Source organism: Trichechus manatus, unplaced genomic scaffold (genome assembly GCF_000243295.1).
Source record: "Trichechus manatus latirostris isolate Lorelei unplaced genomic scaffold, TriManLat1.0 scaffold00056, whole genome shotgun sequence".
Classification (NCBI taxonomy): Eukaryota; Metazoa; Chordata; class Mammalia; order Sirenia; family Trichechidae; genus Trichechus; species Trichechus manatus.
Window position 1 is genome coordinate 4,578,764 of NW_004443992.1, and position 16,855 is coordinate 4,595,618.

Here is a 16,855-nt window from a genome sequence, read left to right on the forward strand (position 1 = left end):
CCCTCAGTTTACCAATCCATTTGGTATGAATGTGTTACTGAAGTTAATTTATAAATTACTGTTGAATTCTAAACCTTTCCCCAACTGAGAAAATACTATGTTGATTAGAAACTCAAACTACACCCAAAATTACTTCTCAACTCTACCAGAGACACAAAAATAAGAGTATTATGGACAGTGGTTCTCAAACATAAATTTAAGTGTGAAAAATCACCCAGATTTTGTTAAAATGCAGTAGGCCTAGGTAGAACCTATGTTTCTGCATTTCTAACAAGCTCCCAGGTAACGTTCTGGAGATCTGAGATCACAATGAATAGTAAAATAATAAAGGATAAAAGTCTAAATTCCTTAGCATGGAATTTAAAGCCCTGCACAATTTGGTTCCAACCTACCATCCTAGTAGTTCTGTGATTAAAAGTTTGAGCTGTGGAATCAAAAAGTCCGCCTTCAAATAATTAGTAAATTACTTAACCTCTGTGTCTCCGTTTCCTACAACAAACTTTTTGTAAGGGTAAAACGAGGTAAGAAATATAAAACACTTAAGCACTCAATGAACAAATGAATGAACTCTTGCCACATCTCACCTCCAAGCATTGTTTTATTCATAGGTCTGACATTTAGAAGATGCACATCCAGTACATAATGAAGCATTAACTCTTCTCCACTGCTTCCCAAACGACCCCTCAATTTTTAATCTAGAAAATTTTCAAAACTTAAAAAAGGATACAATAGTATAAAGAACACCCACATGCCCTTCACCTACATTCATCTATTATTTATGAATATAAGATAAAGTAAATGCATGCGGTGTGTATATAATTTCTCTAACTCATTTAAAGTTATAGATAAAACACCACTCCTAAATATTTCAGCATGTTTATTTCCAGATCAAGAACATTTTCCTATACAACACAGCAGCACTGTTGTTCTTGTGGGCCGCTGAGTCGATTCCAACTCATGACCATCCTATAGGATAGAGTACAACTGCCCCCATAGGGTTTCTTAGGCTGTAATCTTTATGGGAGCAGATCGCCAGGTCTTTTCTACTGCGAGCCACTGGGTGAGTCCTAACAGCTGCCCTCTCAGTTAGCAACCAAGTGCTTAATCATTGTGCCACCAGGGATCCTTACAACAGCATTAGCATGCTCAAGAAATTAAACCTTGATACAATATTATCTAATATACACGCCATCTTTAAATCTTCCCAACTGTATTAGTAACATCCTTTACAGCTGTTCTCTTTTTGACCCACAATCCAATCAAGAACCAGGCACTGCATTTACTTGTCACGTCTCTTCAGTCTCCTTTAACTACAGTCAAGTCCTTCAACTTTTTTATTCTTTCCTAATACCAGATAGCTTTATATTACAAACTGATGCTTCATTTTAATAATTTTAATAGTACATAATAATAGTACATTCGAGAAAGGAAATAAAGACTTTCTTAATTTTTCAAAGAGCTCTTAACACAATGCATTTCTCTACTAGGTATTATTAAAATATTCTCCTAAATATAGAAAAGAATACATAAGAATCAGGCTAGTATACAAAGAAACAGTTTCTATTACGGAATGACTTCTGTGGCCTAACAGCTGTTTCAACTCTTGCAGGCCAAGAACTTTCTCCAATTGAATTAAGCCCTTTAACATCAGGCACTTAAGCTCATTTAATAGCTGTGTGGACCAAAAAAAAGAGACTCAAATAGCATCATGCAACTGAGTCCCCCGCCCCCCACTAAGGGAGAAAACCCTCAGTTCCTCAAGATAAATGTGGCTTAAAGCAGAAAATGTAATAACCTTGTCTAGTCCAAAGAACAGCTGGGCCACATTACCCCATAAGAAAAGAGTAGAAGCAGGTCTCAAGAATTCAAAATGATGGGTTGGCAGAGCCTAGCAGCCTGAGATCTCAAAATTCTTGCAGTGTGCCACAGCACAGCCAGGGGCCTCAATTGAACTGAGTGGTTGTAGTAGTCCCTCTACTTGTTTCTGTTTGAAGTTCTAGATAACAAAAAATACAGAATTTTTTAAAATCCACCCCCCGACACACACACACACACACACACACACACACACACACGCACTCACTCATTCTCTCTCTCTCTCTGAAGAATACACAAAAACCTCTCATAGTTAGGAAGACTGGCTAAAGGGCGATAGAGATTTACTCTTCATTTTTTCCTTTCTAAAATGGTTGAGGCCTTTTTTTTTTAACCACTATACACATGTATCACTTTTAAGTAAACAGTGTTTATAAAGGACCACAAATGCAACTACTATCAGGAACCAAGAAACATAAATGGGTAAATCAAGCTAGTCAAACAGTCTGCAATCTCTCCTCCACAGCATCAGTGTTTTCTGATGACCACTTACATCAAAATCATCTGATGCACCTGTTACAAAGGCAGATTCCTAGGCCTCTGGCACACTAAATCAGAATGAACCTCCAAGAGCCAGGATTCCACACTGTTAACAAATCTTCCAGAAAACTATCTTACATGGCCCATCACCCTTCCATTTCCAGCTCCAGCCTCAGTCCACCTTTTCCAAGTTTTCCAGTTTAGAGCATCTTAGATGGCCGCTCACTGGCTTTTAAGACCCCAGATGCTACTTGCCAAAGTAGAATGTAGAACATTTTCGTTATAAACTATGTTATGCAAATTGAGCTAGATGTTCCCTGAGACCATGGTCCCCACAGCCCAGCAATTCAGTCCCTAAGGGAGTTTGGATTTGTCCATGGAACTTCCATGACCTTACCCTAAACAAGTTGTGCTGGCTTCCTCAGTACTCTGTACAATCTTACTGTTCACCATAGTTATTGCCACTTATCTACCTACTATTTAGTGTTTTTCCACCCCCACTCCTCCCCTGCCTTGTAACCATCAAAGATCATTTCTTTTTTTGTGTAAACCTTTTCATGAGTTTTTACGGTAGTGTTCTCATACAGTATTTGTCCTTTTGTGATTGACTTATCTGACTCAGCATAACGCCCTCCAGATTCATCCATGCTGTGAGATGCTTCACAAATTCACCATTGTTCTTTATTGTTGCGTAGTATTCCATCATGTGTATGTACCATAGTTGGTTTATCCATTCATCTGTCGATGGGCATCTAGGTTGTTTCCATCTTTTTGCTATTGTGAACAATGCTGCAATGAACACGGGTGTGCATATGTCTACTCGTGTGACGGCTCTTATTTCTCTAGGATATATTCCTAGAAGTAGGACTGCTGGATCATATGGTATTTCTACTTTTAGCTTTCTAAGGAAGTGCCATATCGTTTTCCAAAATGGTTGTACCATTCTGCATTCCCATCAGCAGTGCATAAGAGTTCCAACCTCCCTGCAGCCTCTCCAACATTTGTTATTTTCTGTTTTTTTGATTCAAGCCAGTAATGTTGGGGTGAGACAGTATCTCATAGTGGTTTTGATTTGCATTTCCCTAATGGCTAGTGATCGTGAGCATTTCCTCATGTGTCTGTTAGCCACCTGAACATCTTTGGTGAAGTGTCTGTTCACTTCCTTTGTCCATTTTTTAATTGGATTATTTGTCTTTTTTGGTAGAGGTGCTGGATTTTCCTGCAGATTTTAGAGATTAGACCTTTGTTGGATTTGTAATAGCCAAAATATTTTTTCCCAGTCTGTAGGTTCTCATTTTACTCTTTTGGTGAAGTCTTTTGATGAGCATAAGTGTTTAATTTTTAGAAGATCCTAGTAATCTAGCTTACTTAGAACGACTTTTTGATGGATTTGCTTATCTAAGTTGAAGAGCTGAATTACTCTAACACAGGAAGAATTTTGAGAGATGAAATGAAGACAACAAAGGAGAAGAGAAGCTAAGATCAGTGAATTTAGTAAAACCCCAGTTTTATGACGTTAGAGAAAGGGGCATCAGGAGGTAGAAATACCTAATTTGGGTTTCTAAGTTACCTGATTATCTGAATAAAAATCCCACTAGACCCTCTCCTCGTCTTTAGTAAAATCTACTAACTTTGTGGGGGAGAGGAGTATATGGTAGGACTCTTGGCTACTGATTTTAAAGACTCAGAAAGGACATAGGGATTCCCTGACTCTTGACAGTAGATTTAAAATCTTAAAACTGAAGTCATGTGTAGTCCAAATTCCCAGAGTTGTCATAGTCCAGAGCAGGGGGTGGTGGTGGTGTGTGTATGACTTAGACAAGAAATCAAAGTACTATTTAAGTATATTAGACTTGTATTTACCAAAGAGCTTATAAGAGTCATGCTAAAGGAGGAGCCTTGAGAGTAAACTTTCAAGATTGGGGTTTTCCTTATATTGGTATTCTTGTATTAAGGTATGTTTATCACTGGGTGTCACATAAAACTATTTCGGATAGCAGTTAAGGTTGGTAAAAAACTCTGAGTGTATTTTTTATATATTTTTTGTACTGTATGAAATACAGTACTTTATATTATTGCCATTAAAAGTGTACTGGGAAGGGCACCAGAATTTGCAAGTCCTTTTTTATATTTCCTTCCCATGGCTATTGCAACCTAAACCTGAATTATGATTTCAGAATTGTACTAATTCCTACAGGCAAGAATCTTCCCGGTGCTTCCCTTGCTTGAGAAGCCCTGGTGGCACACTGGTTAAGAGATCAGTTGCTAACCAGAATGTTGACAATTCAAATCCACCAGGTGCTACTTGGAAATCCTATGGGGCAGCTCTACTCTGTCCTATAGGGTCACTATGAGTCAGAATCAACTTGAAGGTAATGGGTAGTAGTAGCGGAAGAGTCTAAAAGGGAGTCATGGCGGGCTTTATTGGCATCTTCCCCTTTCCTTCACGCTGTGGGGAACTCTACAGGACAAAAGTCCTGCAAGAAATGAATTGGAAAGAAAAAGAGATGGAGGAGGAACCAATGGATTAAAAAAGATTTAAAAGATATACGAACCAATCATAACATATGGACTTTATCTGGAACTTGATTCAAACAAACTGGAAAAAAAGAAATTGGCAATTGACAAAAATGAACACTGGATATTTTATAATAATTTTTAGGTGTAATAATGGTACTATGATTACTTTTTTAAAGTTCTTACATTTTAGAGATACACTCATACATTTATGGATAAAATGATACAATGTTTGGGATTTGCTTCAAAATAATGGGAAGGGTGGAAATGACCAGAAAACAGATTAAACAAAACCGGCCTTAAGTTTTTAACTGTTCAAGTGAGGTGATGAATATAGTACACAGGGGTTGCGTTCACTATTCTCTACTTTTGCATATGTCTGCAGTTTTCAATAGTAAGGGGTTTTTATGTTTTTTGGCATGGTTTTCTTAAGTTCAGCCCTTTTCTCTCATCCTTGGTTTTTCTACACCTAAGAAACCAGAGAGACTGATCCTATATAATGAAAAAAAAAATTTATTCTGTGAAATGGAACCCTCTGTTACACACAAATAGCAATTTTGTAGCTCTTTTCATGTAATAACTTGAAACTTAAAAGTTCTAATTCTTCAGAATCTTTGTCATTTTTTTCCTGACTTTATTACTCTTGCTAATTGACAGGAATATAAACACTTCTAAATGCTAAAACGTAAGCAAACATTTTAAAAACTAAATTTACTCCAATGATCTACAGAAAAGGAAATGTCATTATTCAACTGAAACCCCACAAAATGATTTTTTTTTTTTTTTGGAAGGAGGATTCTGATCCCTGGCATACTCTCAACTATCAAAAAACAAATTCTTCCCCACAAGGTGCAGTAGATGTTAATTAAAAACTATCCAATACTAATGAATAATCCTATTTGTGATCTAACCCACCTGAATCACAATTCCTCCAAAAATACATTTCATTTTTTCATTTACTTAAAAATTAGTGTATTGCTTTTACAATCAGAAAAAAAGGAGATGAATACGAAAATTAAAAACATTTTTTCTGACGTAACTACATGGAATATTTTACCTTGGAATTGCAGTTTGACATCAAAAGATAGTAGTACAAAACAACCTGGGGGTCTTTTAAAAGATGGTAAACACTATAACCTACTGTTTGTCTTGTAAACTAAAATCTAAATATCAAACTCTGAGATAAACAACCTATGCCGGCAATACCAGAAGGTCACATCTGACATAATCATTTGACCGCTCCCCACCAATTCTGTTCCTCTATGTGTTTCTCCTCTAGTGCCTTTTCTTCTTTCTACGCGCCACATATTGCTAAGCTCAGCTGGCAGCACTTCCTCTTCCGTGATGCTTCTTTATTTCTCATTTTCAATTTGGATTATTTTCAGTGCACCAATCACTGTCCATATGTCACAGAGGCACAGCCTTCAGGTATTACTCTTTCACTGACACCTTTCAGTCTGGCTCTTAAGCGACATCTACTCCCCAACAGTCAAGCAAGAGTTTCCCATATGTGAGACTTCTAAATGATATCCTAGATACAAAAAAAAGAAAAAGAAGAAATTGTATTCCTCATCCCAACTCTCTGTCTTTTTCTTAAACAAAATCCTAATAGGACAACTAACCATAGCACCAACTATTTTATTGAACACTATAAAGAACACTGATAAATCAATTCCTAAATGATTAACTCCACAGGGAAAAAAAATCTTTTTTAAATCTTTAAGCAAATTTGACTATCTCCTTTTTATTTTCACTAGCAGCCTTCATGCTAGAAGTCTTTAAAAAGAAAATAATTATTCTCAACAAAGGAAAACAAAAATCTCAGCAGGGTGTAAACAGTAAAACTAGACCTACTCCAGCCATTCCTCAAGCAAGATTTATGGGAAAAAGACCTTTTTCAGTTTTGTGATGCCCCCAAAAATCCAATTCCAGGGATACCAGCAAAACAAGCCAATATACAAGATTTTGGATAATCCATTTTTCCTCTTCCAAAACACAGAGAATATGTGTTCCCTCCTTGTTTGCCAAAGTCACTAGTATGTGAAGAACTGATGGATGGTAAACCTATGTACATTCATAATTGTATACACGTGACACAATATAACACACAGGCAGGTCCAAAAGATATCTGATTTGAATAAATCCAGTTCTTTTTATATTTTAATCCTGTAAAGCATAAGCCACAGTGACCAGGGTTTTAAAAAACCAAGTTGGTTAAAGAGGATGTAAGAGCTGATCCTAACAGAAATATCTGAAACATGACAGCAAAAAAAGAAAGTTATTCGTTTGACTCAATGATGGGAATTAACAGCCTGTGAAAAGACCCATATATGAAGGTAGAACAATAATCTACTTCAGTTCGAATTCAGTATTACTTAACTCACAGGATTCAAGTACAAACTAACTTTAAAATAAACGTTACAACAAAAGAAATGTCTTTAACAATCATATTATTTAAAGTAAAAAGATTATATAATCTACTTTAAAAAGCAGCATGATTATAAACAACTCTGAAACAAAAATTAAGCAAGTACTACACATTTTTAAATTCTTGTATCACAGTAAGGTTCAAATCCAAGTCCTCCTCCTCTCAACTACGTACTTCAATAACCTGAGAGTTGGTTCGCTCAACCTCTAAGTCATCCTTCACACTGCAACCAGTGACTTCCCTGAAACACAAGTAATTTACTACTTGGGGAAGGAAAAAAAACCAGTTGCCTTTATGACTATCCCGTATGTGTCAGACTAGAACTGTGTTCCATAAGGTTTTCAATGGCTGATTTTTCAGAAGTAGATCACCAGCCTTTTCTTCTACACTCCTCTGGGTGGATTCAAACCTCCAACCTTTCAGTTAACAGCTGAGCCGGTTAACCGTTTCACCACCCAGGGGAAGAAAGCAGGGCACTTTATTCTGTAGACATTTGGAAGCCAAACTCAAACCTACCACGTCCATAATTTGATGCTAACCTAACATTTCTTCCTCTCAGCTCAGGAGGTTACCAACAATGAATAAATCCTGCTTCCCACCTATCTATCTCAGCCAGACGATGTGTCCAAGCCTACCCAATTCCTTCAAAGGGCAGCTGAAGTGCACCCTTTCTATGAAGCTCGCTTAACAGGGCCAGTATAAATTAATCTTTTAATAAATATTGATTAAATAACTGAGCACCCATTTCATACCAAGTACTGGACATACCAAGGTACGGTTCCTGTACGAAACTATTTCAATTAAGTGGAAAAGAAAACCTTAACACAGCAGAATATTCTATGTAATAAAAATTTATACTGAGTGCTATAATCAACAGATTAATTCTGCTCCAGTTTGTGAAACAGTGAAAACAGAGATGGACTATGAAGGACTAGAGTTCTCCAGGAGAATGTGTGGAGGAAGGGAGCAAGAAGCTATATGAATACTATGTGTATTTCTATTAAACATTGATTACTCTCTGTCTTTTTTTAGTAGCCCTCATGGCAAAGTAGTTAACAGCTCGGCTGCTAATCAAAAGGTCAGCAGTTCGAATCCACCAGCCTCTCCTTGGAAACCCTATGGGGCAGTTCTACTCAGTCCTATAGGGTCTCTATGAGTAGAAATCAACTCGACAGCAATGGGTTTAGGGGTTTTTTTTTTGGTCTTCGTTTAGAGTTAATTATATGCAGATGTTTTCCCTATTACACTGAAAGCTTCTTCAAAGCAGGAGGTCCATCTCCATTTTTAAACTGCAGAGATGGGCAGGGCCTTATACACAGATTTAGTCAGATGTTACACTGAATGTTCTAATACTTTGTGTTATCAATTAATTCACATGGACAGAATAACCCCAAATAGTAACTTTGACTAATGAATTACAATCTTCTTATCAACCAAGGTTTTTAGCTAGGTTTCTAAAATGCAAGAAAAAGGTTAGAACCTTATTCATGTTCCTTTCAAAGGGTTCTCTTCTGATGAAGATACCAATAAACAAGTCATCGAAGCCACAAAATGGCCCAAGTGAAGTATCTACTCCTGCATGAGTAAGAATGGCAACATATTTACATTTTCTAACTATTTAACAAGAGGCATGTTTGAGATATTCTCAAATCAAGAGAAAAAGTGCTTAAGGACACTTCTGGATTACAGTAGTGTTTAAATCCTATACACCTAATAAGAATATTAAAGTCATTGACAATTCATTAGCAAGCCTCTTAAATTGCAGAGACCTGGACTTCGGGTTGGCCCCACCATTCCATTCACATTCTAATCCCAACGTACCTTTCCCGACTCATCTTCTACTATTTCCCTGCTTGCACCCTGTTTTCCTGCCAAAGGAGACTACTCAAACACACCGTTAACTTTTACAACTCACTACCTTGTTACAAGATGCTCTCTCGGGCTCATATATCCTCCCCTAGTTGAAAACTGATTAATCTTTTCAGACCAGGGACACGTCACCACCTCTGTGAAATAACCCTAAACAAAGTAATCACTCCGTTCCGCAAAATCCCAGAACATATTGCTTGTACTTCTATCTAAGCATTTATTTGGCCTCCTGAGAGAAAGTATATACATCTGTTTCCTTCATTAGATGATAAAATTTGTGACGACCTCATTCTTTGGTCTGCTAACCGACAGGCTGATGGTTCGAAACCACCAACCGCTACGCGAGAGAAAGATGTGGCGGTCTGCTTCCTTAAAAATTACAGCTTTGAAAACCCTATAGGGTCGCTATGATTCGAAATCGACTCGACCGCAGTGGGTTTGGTTTTCGTTTCGATATTCTTTGTTACCTCTCACAGAATAACACCGAGCCACACACAAAGAAACGGGATGGTATATGAAATAAAAGTGACTCTTTCTCTTGGAAGCCTCGTGTTCAGTGAAAATTTTGGACTCCATTATCAGAAATAAAGGAATGCACTTCTAACTTCCCACGCTTCATCTTTTCTGAAATGGGACCCCATTTCCTACCACCTCTAGGCTCGCTCTTAATACTCCCTAGTAGGCTTCAGTCTATTCCCAACACGTTCCTAATTTCGTATAATGTGCTCCGTTTTCCATAAAACGGTCAACTAGTTTGAAAGCTTCGGGCATCAGTAACATTAACGTGCCTTCACCTTCTACCTGCTCCTCAAATAGCCAATCTCCCAAAAAAAGGGCAGTATTATGCTAAAAGTGATTAAGGAGGAAAATTTTATGCCCAAATCATTTTGTGCAAGAAAAACAAGTAACCTAGACACCTGAAGACACACATACTACCGAAGGTTGGGAGTAATGGGCCTCGGTTTAACCAACCCGATTTAGCGCTGCCAAAAAGGAGCTGCAGTTTTTCAGTGCCTTTCTGACTTTATGTACAAACTATTCCGACGACAGTTCCCAAAGACGAGTGAGTCTTTCCTCCCATGCCCATTTCCCCGACCCCTTGCCCTGGAATCCTCTTCGGCAAGCCGTTTAAACAAGGCCCTCTGGTCGGAGAAGAGAAGCAACTCGGAAGCAACAGCACCCAAACACGGAACAAAGCGCCTGTCGGGTGTGTATCAGTAGGACGCCATTACACGGGGCAGTGGCCTGCGCCGCCGGCGCCGAGGCGACGACGCAGGCCTCGAAGCGCAGCCTAGGCCCCCTCCCAAAAAAATACACAGGAAGACGCCAAAATCTAAGAAGACAGAGTCTTAGCAGGCTGAGCAACGGAGAAGACACGTAAGCAGAGGAAGATCCTTACCTTCGTGAGTCTTGGCAATCTTCGCCATTTTGCCCACTCGAACACACAGACGGAACTGGGGCTCCTGAGAACTTCCGCTCGCCGCCGCCGCCGCCACGGAGAAAAACAGCTGGAGTTGCTCTCTGCGCAGGCGCCAAACGGGAGCGCGCTCCGTCGGGTGACACGTGACAGAGCAGCCACCTAGATGGAACAGTGAGGTGCATTGTGGGTGTGGGAGGAGCTAGGAGTGGTCCCTGATGTGGCCTTGCTGGTGACCCAGAAAAGGATCAGGTGATCCGTAGTGTCCTTAAGTGTGTAGTTTTGCCTTGGAGAAGGTGGCTTTCACGAGGACAGTTAAGAACAGACACTGTACGGAAAATTACGGTTTCAGGGCTGGAAATAGACCTCAGCGGGGCTTCAAACCCCTTTCTCCAAATTCACCGGAAGGTTTTCTTTAGCATATCTCGACTGTCGCAGTGCTTAGTTATGGAGGTAGTCAAAACAGCCTCATCCTTCACGCTGTAATTCAAAGTCTTTTTTTTTTTTTTAAATTGCCTGTCATTTGGGTAAGGATTTTGTTTACAACATAATGTATCCAAGCATTGTTGAACCTCCTAAATAGCCCAGTAAGAAAAGTTGTTGCTAATCCCAATTAAGAAATGAGAGAAAAACTAGGGAGAGCATATGTAAATTCTTCAATGTCGCACACTTATTAAGTTGCACAGCAGGACCGCTGCTGTTTTAACTTTTTGGGTTCTTAGAAAAGCACTGATGGTCAGCATTAACACGGATGAAATGCCTTTCTAAATTTTAAAGTTCCTTCCTACATTAGGAATTTTAGTCGATCAGACTACCAGGGTCTTTTTTGCCTATGCATCAATATAATGTCCTAACCTTATACTCTCACATTCGCCTACGACTTCGGAGTTGAAAAAAACAGATCTCAAAAAGGAAGTTTGGTCCAGGAAGCAGCCTAAGAAAACAGGTAGGGATCCAGGTTAGAGCCATCACAAAACAGTTTACCTCGTTGTGTGATAGATCATAATCCAAATACTTAGAAAAACTTAAGTAACAAAAAAAGTGAATTTTTTATTAGCAGCAGTGAAAAATCAATTTGATGAATTAAAAAATTCAGCTGTATAATTTGCATTTCTCTATTGGGTTAAACAATAGTTGGGGGAGGAAGGGGAATGAGATAAGAGCATGTAGATTATAATACAAATTATTGATAAAATTCTAGTTCTTGGGTTGGCAGAAGGACCATGAATATTCATTATATCATGCTTTGTAACTTACACATAAGTTCCATATATTCTTTTGTATGTACAAAACAGTGTATTTCAAAATAATGAAAAAGAATGAGAGGAATGAGAGAAGGGAGTTATTATCCATCAATAATCAACGAACTAAAAGAATTCGTGTTGGCAAACAGAATCACAAGGACATTGTATTTCTTGGGTCATTTTTAAAAAAAAATTGTATATACAAGGTGATCTCAGTCATGTAAAAAAATATGCAAAGAAAATTCACTAAAAATTTTAACAGTAGATGTTTATGAATGGTGGGAATATGGGTGATTTTTATTTTTTATTTAAAATTTTTAGTATTTTCCAGCTACTTGGTTATGAGTATATATTATTTTTATAAACAGAAAAAATGTTTTAAAGATATGAAAAGCAGCTGCAAAGTGGGTATCACTGTCCTTCCTCCTCTTTCCAAGACAGAGATAAACTGAACCTGCTGGCCACGTTACATCATGTGTATTTCTGTGGGTTCGTAGTAAAAGCAAATTAAGGGTTGTTTTTTTTTTTAAAACAAATCCCTTTTCTGTTCTATTTTTGATAATATTAATAAATAATAATCAGATATTACTCACCCCCTTCAATCCACACCTCTTCTGGTGAGGTTTTTTTTTTTCCAAAAGTCAAAAGGGGTAATCTGGTCCCACTTTATATAACCCAGACAGTTGACAGTGATGACATCCAATTAAATCTTTCTTTTCCTTTTCTTACCAGGGATCTTCAATGCTGGCTTTTTATAGTCTTTATATCTATATATATATATATATAAATTGCAAAAAACAAACAGATCGGTTGCCATCAAGTGAATCCTGATTTATAGTGACCCTAACAGGACAGCGTAGAACTGCCCCATAGGGTTTCCAAGGAGCCGCTGGTGGATTCAAACTGCTGACCTTTTGGTTAGAAGCCAAGCTCTTAACTACTGTGCCATTAGGGCTCCATAAATTGCAAAGTAGCAAGGATATATAATTTCTCCAGACAGAAAGCAAGGTATAATAATTTTGCAAAATGTTAAATGCTAGCTGTAACTTGCGTAAATTACCTTTGGAGATAAAACTCTAAAGCCCTTCAAGTTCCGTGCTATAGGAACCCTGGTGACAGTTTATCAAGTTCATCTTTTCCCAAGTGAAAGAAGGGTTGTCACAGGACAAGTGGCCACAATCTTGATCTGCAGTGTTGAATTCTCCACAGGTGTCATATCAAAGGGGTATCACACTCTACCCACCCCAGGCCAAAATTATATTTCCATCTGCCTTTATATTATGCCTAAAATCCCACAATTAGAGTTTTATTTCTGAGAAGTTAAGGCATTTCTTAGCTATCTAAAAAAATATCCTTGAGATGTTGTTCTCAATATGTTAGTCAATGCACCTATCATGTCTAACTTTCCCTTGTAGTTTGAGCTAACCTGACCAAACCCTCTGCTCAGAGAAACAGCACTGAGTTGTTCTCCTGGAAGAGACAGGCACCCAGCCAGCTATCTAGTACCTGGCCTGGAATACAGGATACCTTGCCCACAGACAACAGAAGTTTTTTGCTCAGCCAAGATTCCTTCTCTCAGAAATTTGAACTGGAAGTACGGGAAGAACTTGCCAGTTGGTATTAAAACAAAGAATCAGAGGAGAGTGAGCTGAATCACGTTAAGGATATAAGACAGAGTGAAGAATCATAAATTCCTGCTGCTTAAGTTACCACAGCTACCTTGAATCCAAAACCATCTCCAGCTCCAAGCTTACAAAGGCCCATTCTTTAAATGATACTGCTTTACCTGAACTTGCTTGGGCAGGTTTCTGCTCCTTTCAGCCAGAACATGCTTAACTAGAACGGAGGGGCAATAGCCACAGCAGGCTTACCTAGAACAGAGGGGCAATATGTTAACAACTTCTATGAATTTTTTTGTTGATGTTGCTGTGTGCCGTCAAGTCAATTCTCACTCCTAGCGACCCTATAGGACAGAGTAGAACTGCGCCGTAGGGTTTCCTAGGCGGTAATCTTTATGGGAGCAGATCACCGGATCTTTTTTCCCTGCAGAGCAGCTGGTCAGTTCCAACCACTGACTATTTGGTTAGCAGCCAAATGCCTAACCATTGTTCCACTAGGGCTCCTTATGAATTATTTTACTAGCTTCTTTTCCTACGTATAAGAAGTTAAACACTGACAGCTATCTTTGACCCACAATGGTAAGATGTTTAGATTCAAAGCTGTGGTGCAGTAAATACTTAATTTGGCCCTTCTAGCCAAAGTTTGGAGCCGTGGTGGTGCAGTGGTTAAGAGCTTGGCTGCTAACCAAAATGTTGGCAGTTCAAATCCACCAGACACTCCTTGTAAACTCTATGGGGCAGTTCTACTGTGTCCTGTAGGGTCTCTATGAGTTGGAAGTGACTTGACAGCAACAGGTTTGTTTTTTTTTTTTCCAGCCATAGTATTTATAACTCCCACCAAATGACTAGGTGGGTGTATGCAAATAAGGCACTTGTAGCTCACCAAGGGTCTTAGATAGCTTGCTAATAATTTAAATAAGGTGCATGACACCCTTGTGAGGGTGGGACCATGCAAATAAGGCATATGGAACCCTAATGAGGGGATTGTGTAGTATAGGTAACAGAGAGCATGTAACTCCACCTTCAGCCGATACTTGATTACATATGCTAAAAGGGGAACTAGAATTTGCCAAAAAGAAACACATGCTGTTGATCTGAATGCAGTATCCCTGTGTATAGTGTATCAGGGCCTTAGGTTGAAAATCTGAGCCCCCCACCCCAGGAATTTTGCATTTGAAAAAATACACAGACCTACCTAGAACTGCTGAGAGAACAGAAGATTTGCATTTGAAGGAAGGACCTGCAAAAAAAAAAAAAAAAGTCTTTTGCTTTAATTTCAAGCAAGTCCTTTGCCTTTGGATATATGTGAGCAGAAAAAGTCAGTGCCTATTACAAGAACTCCCTTCTAGGACTGGAAGTTAAAGGGAGCTTGCGAGTAGACAGCCTGATATGTTTGCTTGTGGTGACCACTTGGGTCCACTCAGTGAGTGGAAGTGGGGGAAGTGCAGTAATGAAGAGACTGGCTGAGTTTGGACATGTTCAATTGGCAACCATTGACCAAGGGACTAGGGATGGGAGAGAGAAAGGGCTGGCTGGTCAGAAGTGCAGGGAGTTGTGTGGACTCCTGATCTTACGAATGGTGCCAACTGACCTAGCCCATGGGGTCTAGGGATGAGAGACAGAGAAGGGGATGGCTGGTCTGAAGTGCTGGGAGGTGTGCGGACTTCTGAGCCTATGGCAGGTACCCATTGGTGACCTAGCTTGGATGACTAGGGATGAGCTGATCAGAACCCGACTGAAATGAAGAGAAAACGTTTGACACCGTGAGCTAGTGTAGATTGCTGCAACTTGATGGCTTGCTCTGGACTGGACTTTGCTTATGGATGCAGATGCTCAAAGCTCCAATCAGAACAGGAGATTCATCAGATCAAGGAACATGCTTGTCTCCTCAGAAAACTGGTGTGATAGGGACAGGCAATTTAAACATTGGCTATCTAAAATGGGGGGAGATAAAGGCATGAAGTGGCTGGCTTACACACTTTTGTGGGTGTATTAGACTCAAAATGAGGGGGCCAAGGGAGGATTCCTATTGAATAGATTCCTCTCTTCCTGATGGGGTCTGGGAAGGAGAGGGTGGAGGAAGATGTTGATATGATTATACGATTCACTTGTGAGTGTTGATTGTTAACAGGGTTAATTGTGATTATAAAAACTGTAATTGTAGAGGCTGTAAGTGTGAAAGAGTGGACTAAGGGGGAGGCACTGTTGAACTGGAGTACAGCGGCCAAACCTAAATTCCCTTAAAGGTTTTGTTATGCTGATACCTCGTAAGGCTCAGAATAAGAGAATAATCTCTTAGTTAAATTTTATCAGAGGCCACAAACGGTGAAGACCAGATGAACTTTTGGAGAACATGACCAGATCAGATGGACACCTGCAGCAGATCTGAATGACTGGTACCTTAGCAACCTCACCCTTGGGACTCTTTGCCCTACTGAGGGACTAATTGTTAATGACTGTTTTGGACTGGTAAAATGATTGGGAGGGGGTAGTTAGTCCTTCAAGGATAAAAGAGCCAATGGCTAGAAAAGCCAGGGGGTGGCCTTAGGTGCAGTGAATTACTTATATGGCCCTTCTAGCCATAGTCTTTGTAACTCCTGTCAAATGACTGGGTGAAAGTATGCAGATAAGGTGCTTGTGGCCCACCAAGGGTATTGGATAGCCTGGTAATAATTTAAATAAGGTGCATGGCACCCTTGTGGGGATGGGACCATGCAAATAAGGTGTATGGAACCCTAATGAGGGGATTGGTCAGTTTTGCCATCCCACTAGGCTTAAAATGAATCATGCCAGAGGCAGGAAAGCAGGATCTCAACACCACCAAGGAAGAAGAGCCAGCAGTAAAGCACATTCTTTGGACCCAGAATCCCTGCACTGAGAACCTCCTAGATCTAGGAGACAGAGAAAGAAGGTGTAATACAGGTGACAACAGAGAAATGGCAGCAGCACAACCAGGAAAGCGGCAGGAGACTGGCAGGAGATGGTACGGTGGGCTCTCCAGTCCATGGAGCAAGAAAGCTGAGCTCCTTCAGGTAGGAGGTTTGCTGGTAGAGTAGGGTGCCTCTGGGCACTTGGTGGAGCTAGGTTTGCTGACTCACGGAGCTAGAGCTAAGTGCCTTTGGGCCAAGGCTTACTGGCAAGTGAGGTGTCTCAGGGCTCTTATCAGCAGAGCTAAAAGAGCTTTGTAACACTTGCCCAAGCAGGGCAAAGGCAGAGGGGCCAGAGAGAGGCGTGCCTTCGGGCATGGCTGAGAAGAGGCTGTCCTCATCAAAGGACTATATTCTGAGCATTCCTGAACCTGAATTGTAACCTGTTACTTCCCTAATAAATCCCATAATTGTGAGTATTGTCTGTGAGTTCTATGTGGCCACTGCAACGGATTATCGAACCCAGCAGAGAAGTAGAG

General features: G+C 39.7%; 1 protein-coding gene across 9 annotated transcripts in view; it reads right to left on the bottom strand.

Annotated features, from left to right (window-relative positions):
- Positions 1-10,687, bottom strand: part of SF3B1 (splicing factor 3b subunit 1) — a 34,167-nt gene extending 23,480 nt beyond the window's left edge. Inside the window, exons 1-2 of one of the 9 annotated variants that reach the window (XM_023732938.1) lie at positions 1,796-1,946; positions 585-695 (exon numbers count right to left, since the gene is read on the bottom strand). In XM_023732938.1, the coding sequence (XP_023588706.1) occupies positions 585-651 (67 nt within the window). In that variant the 5' untranslated portion in view covers positions 652-695; positions 1,796-1,946. Of the gene's footprint in view, positions 1-584; positions 1,735-1,795; positions 1,947-4,910; positions 4,933-10,568 lie in introns of those variants that run through there. The other 8 variants (XR_002824407.1, XR_002824408.1, XM_023732939.1 and 5 more) reach the window with 8 other exon arrangements.
- Positions 10,688-16,855: the final 6,168 nt, after the last annotated feature.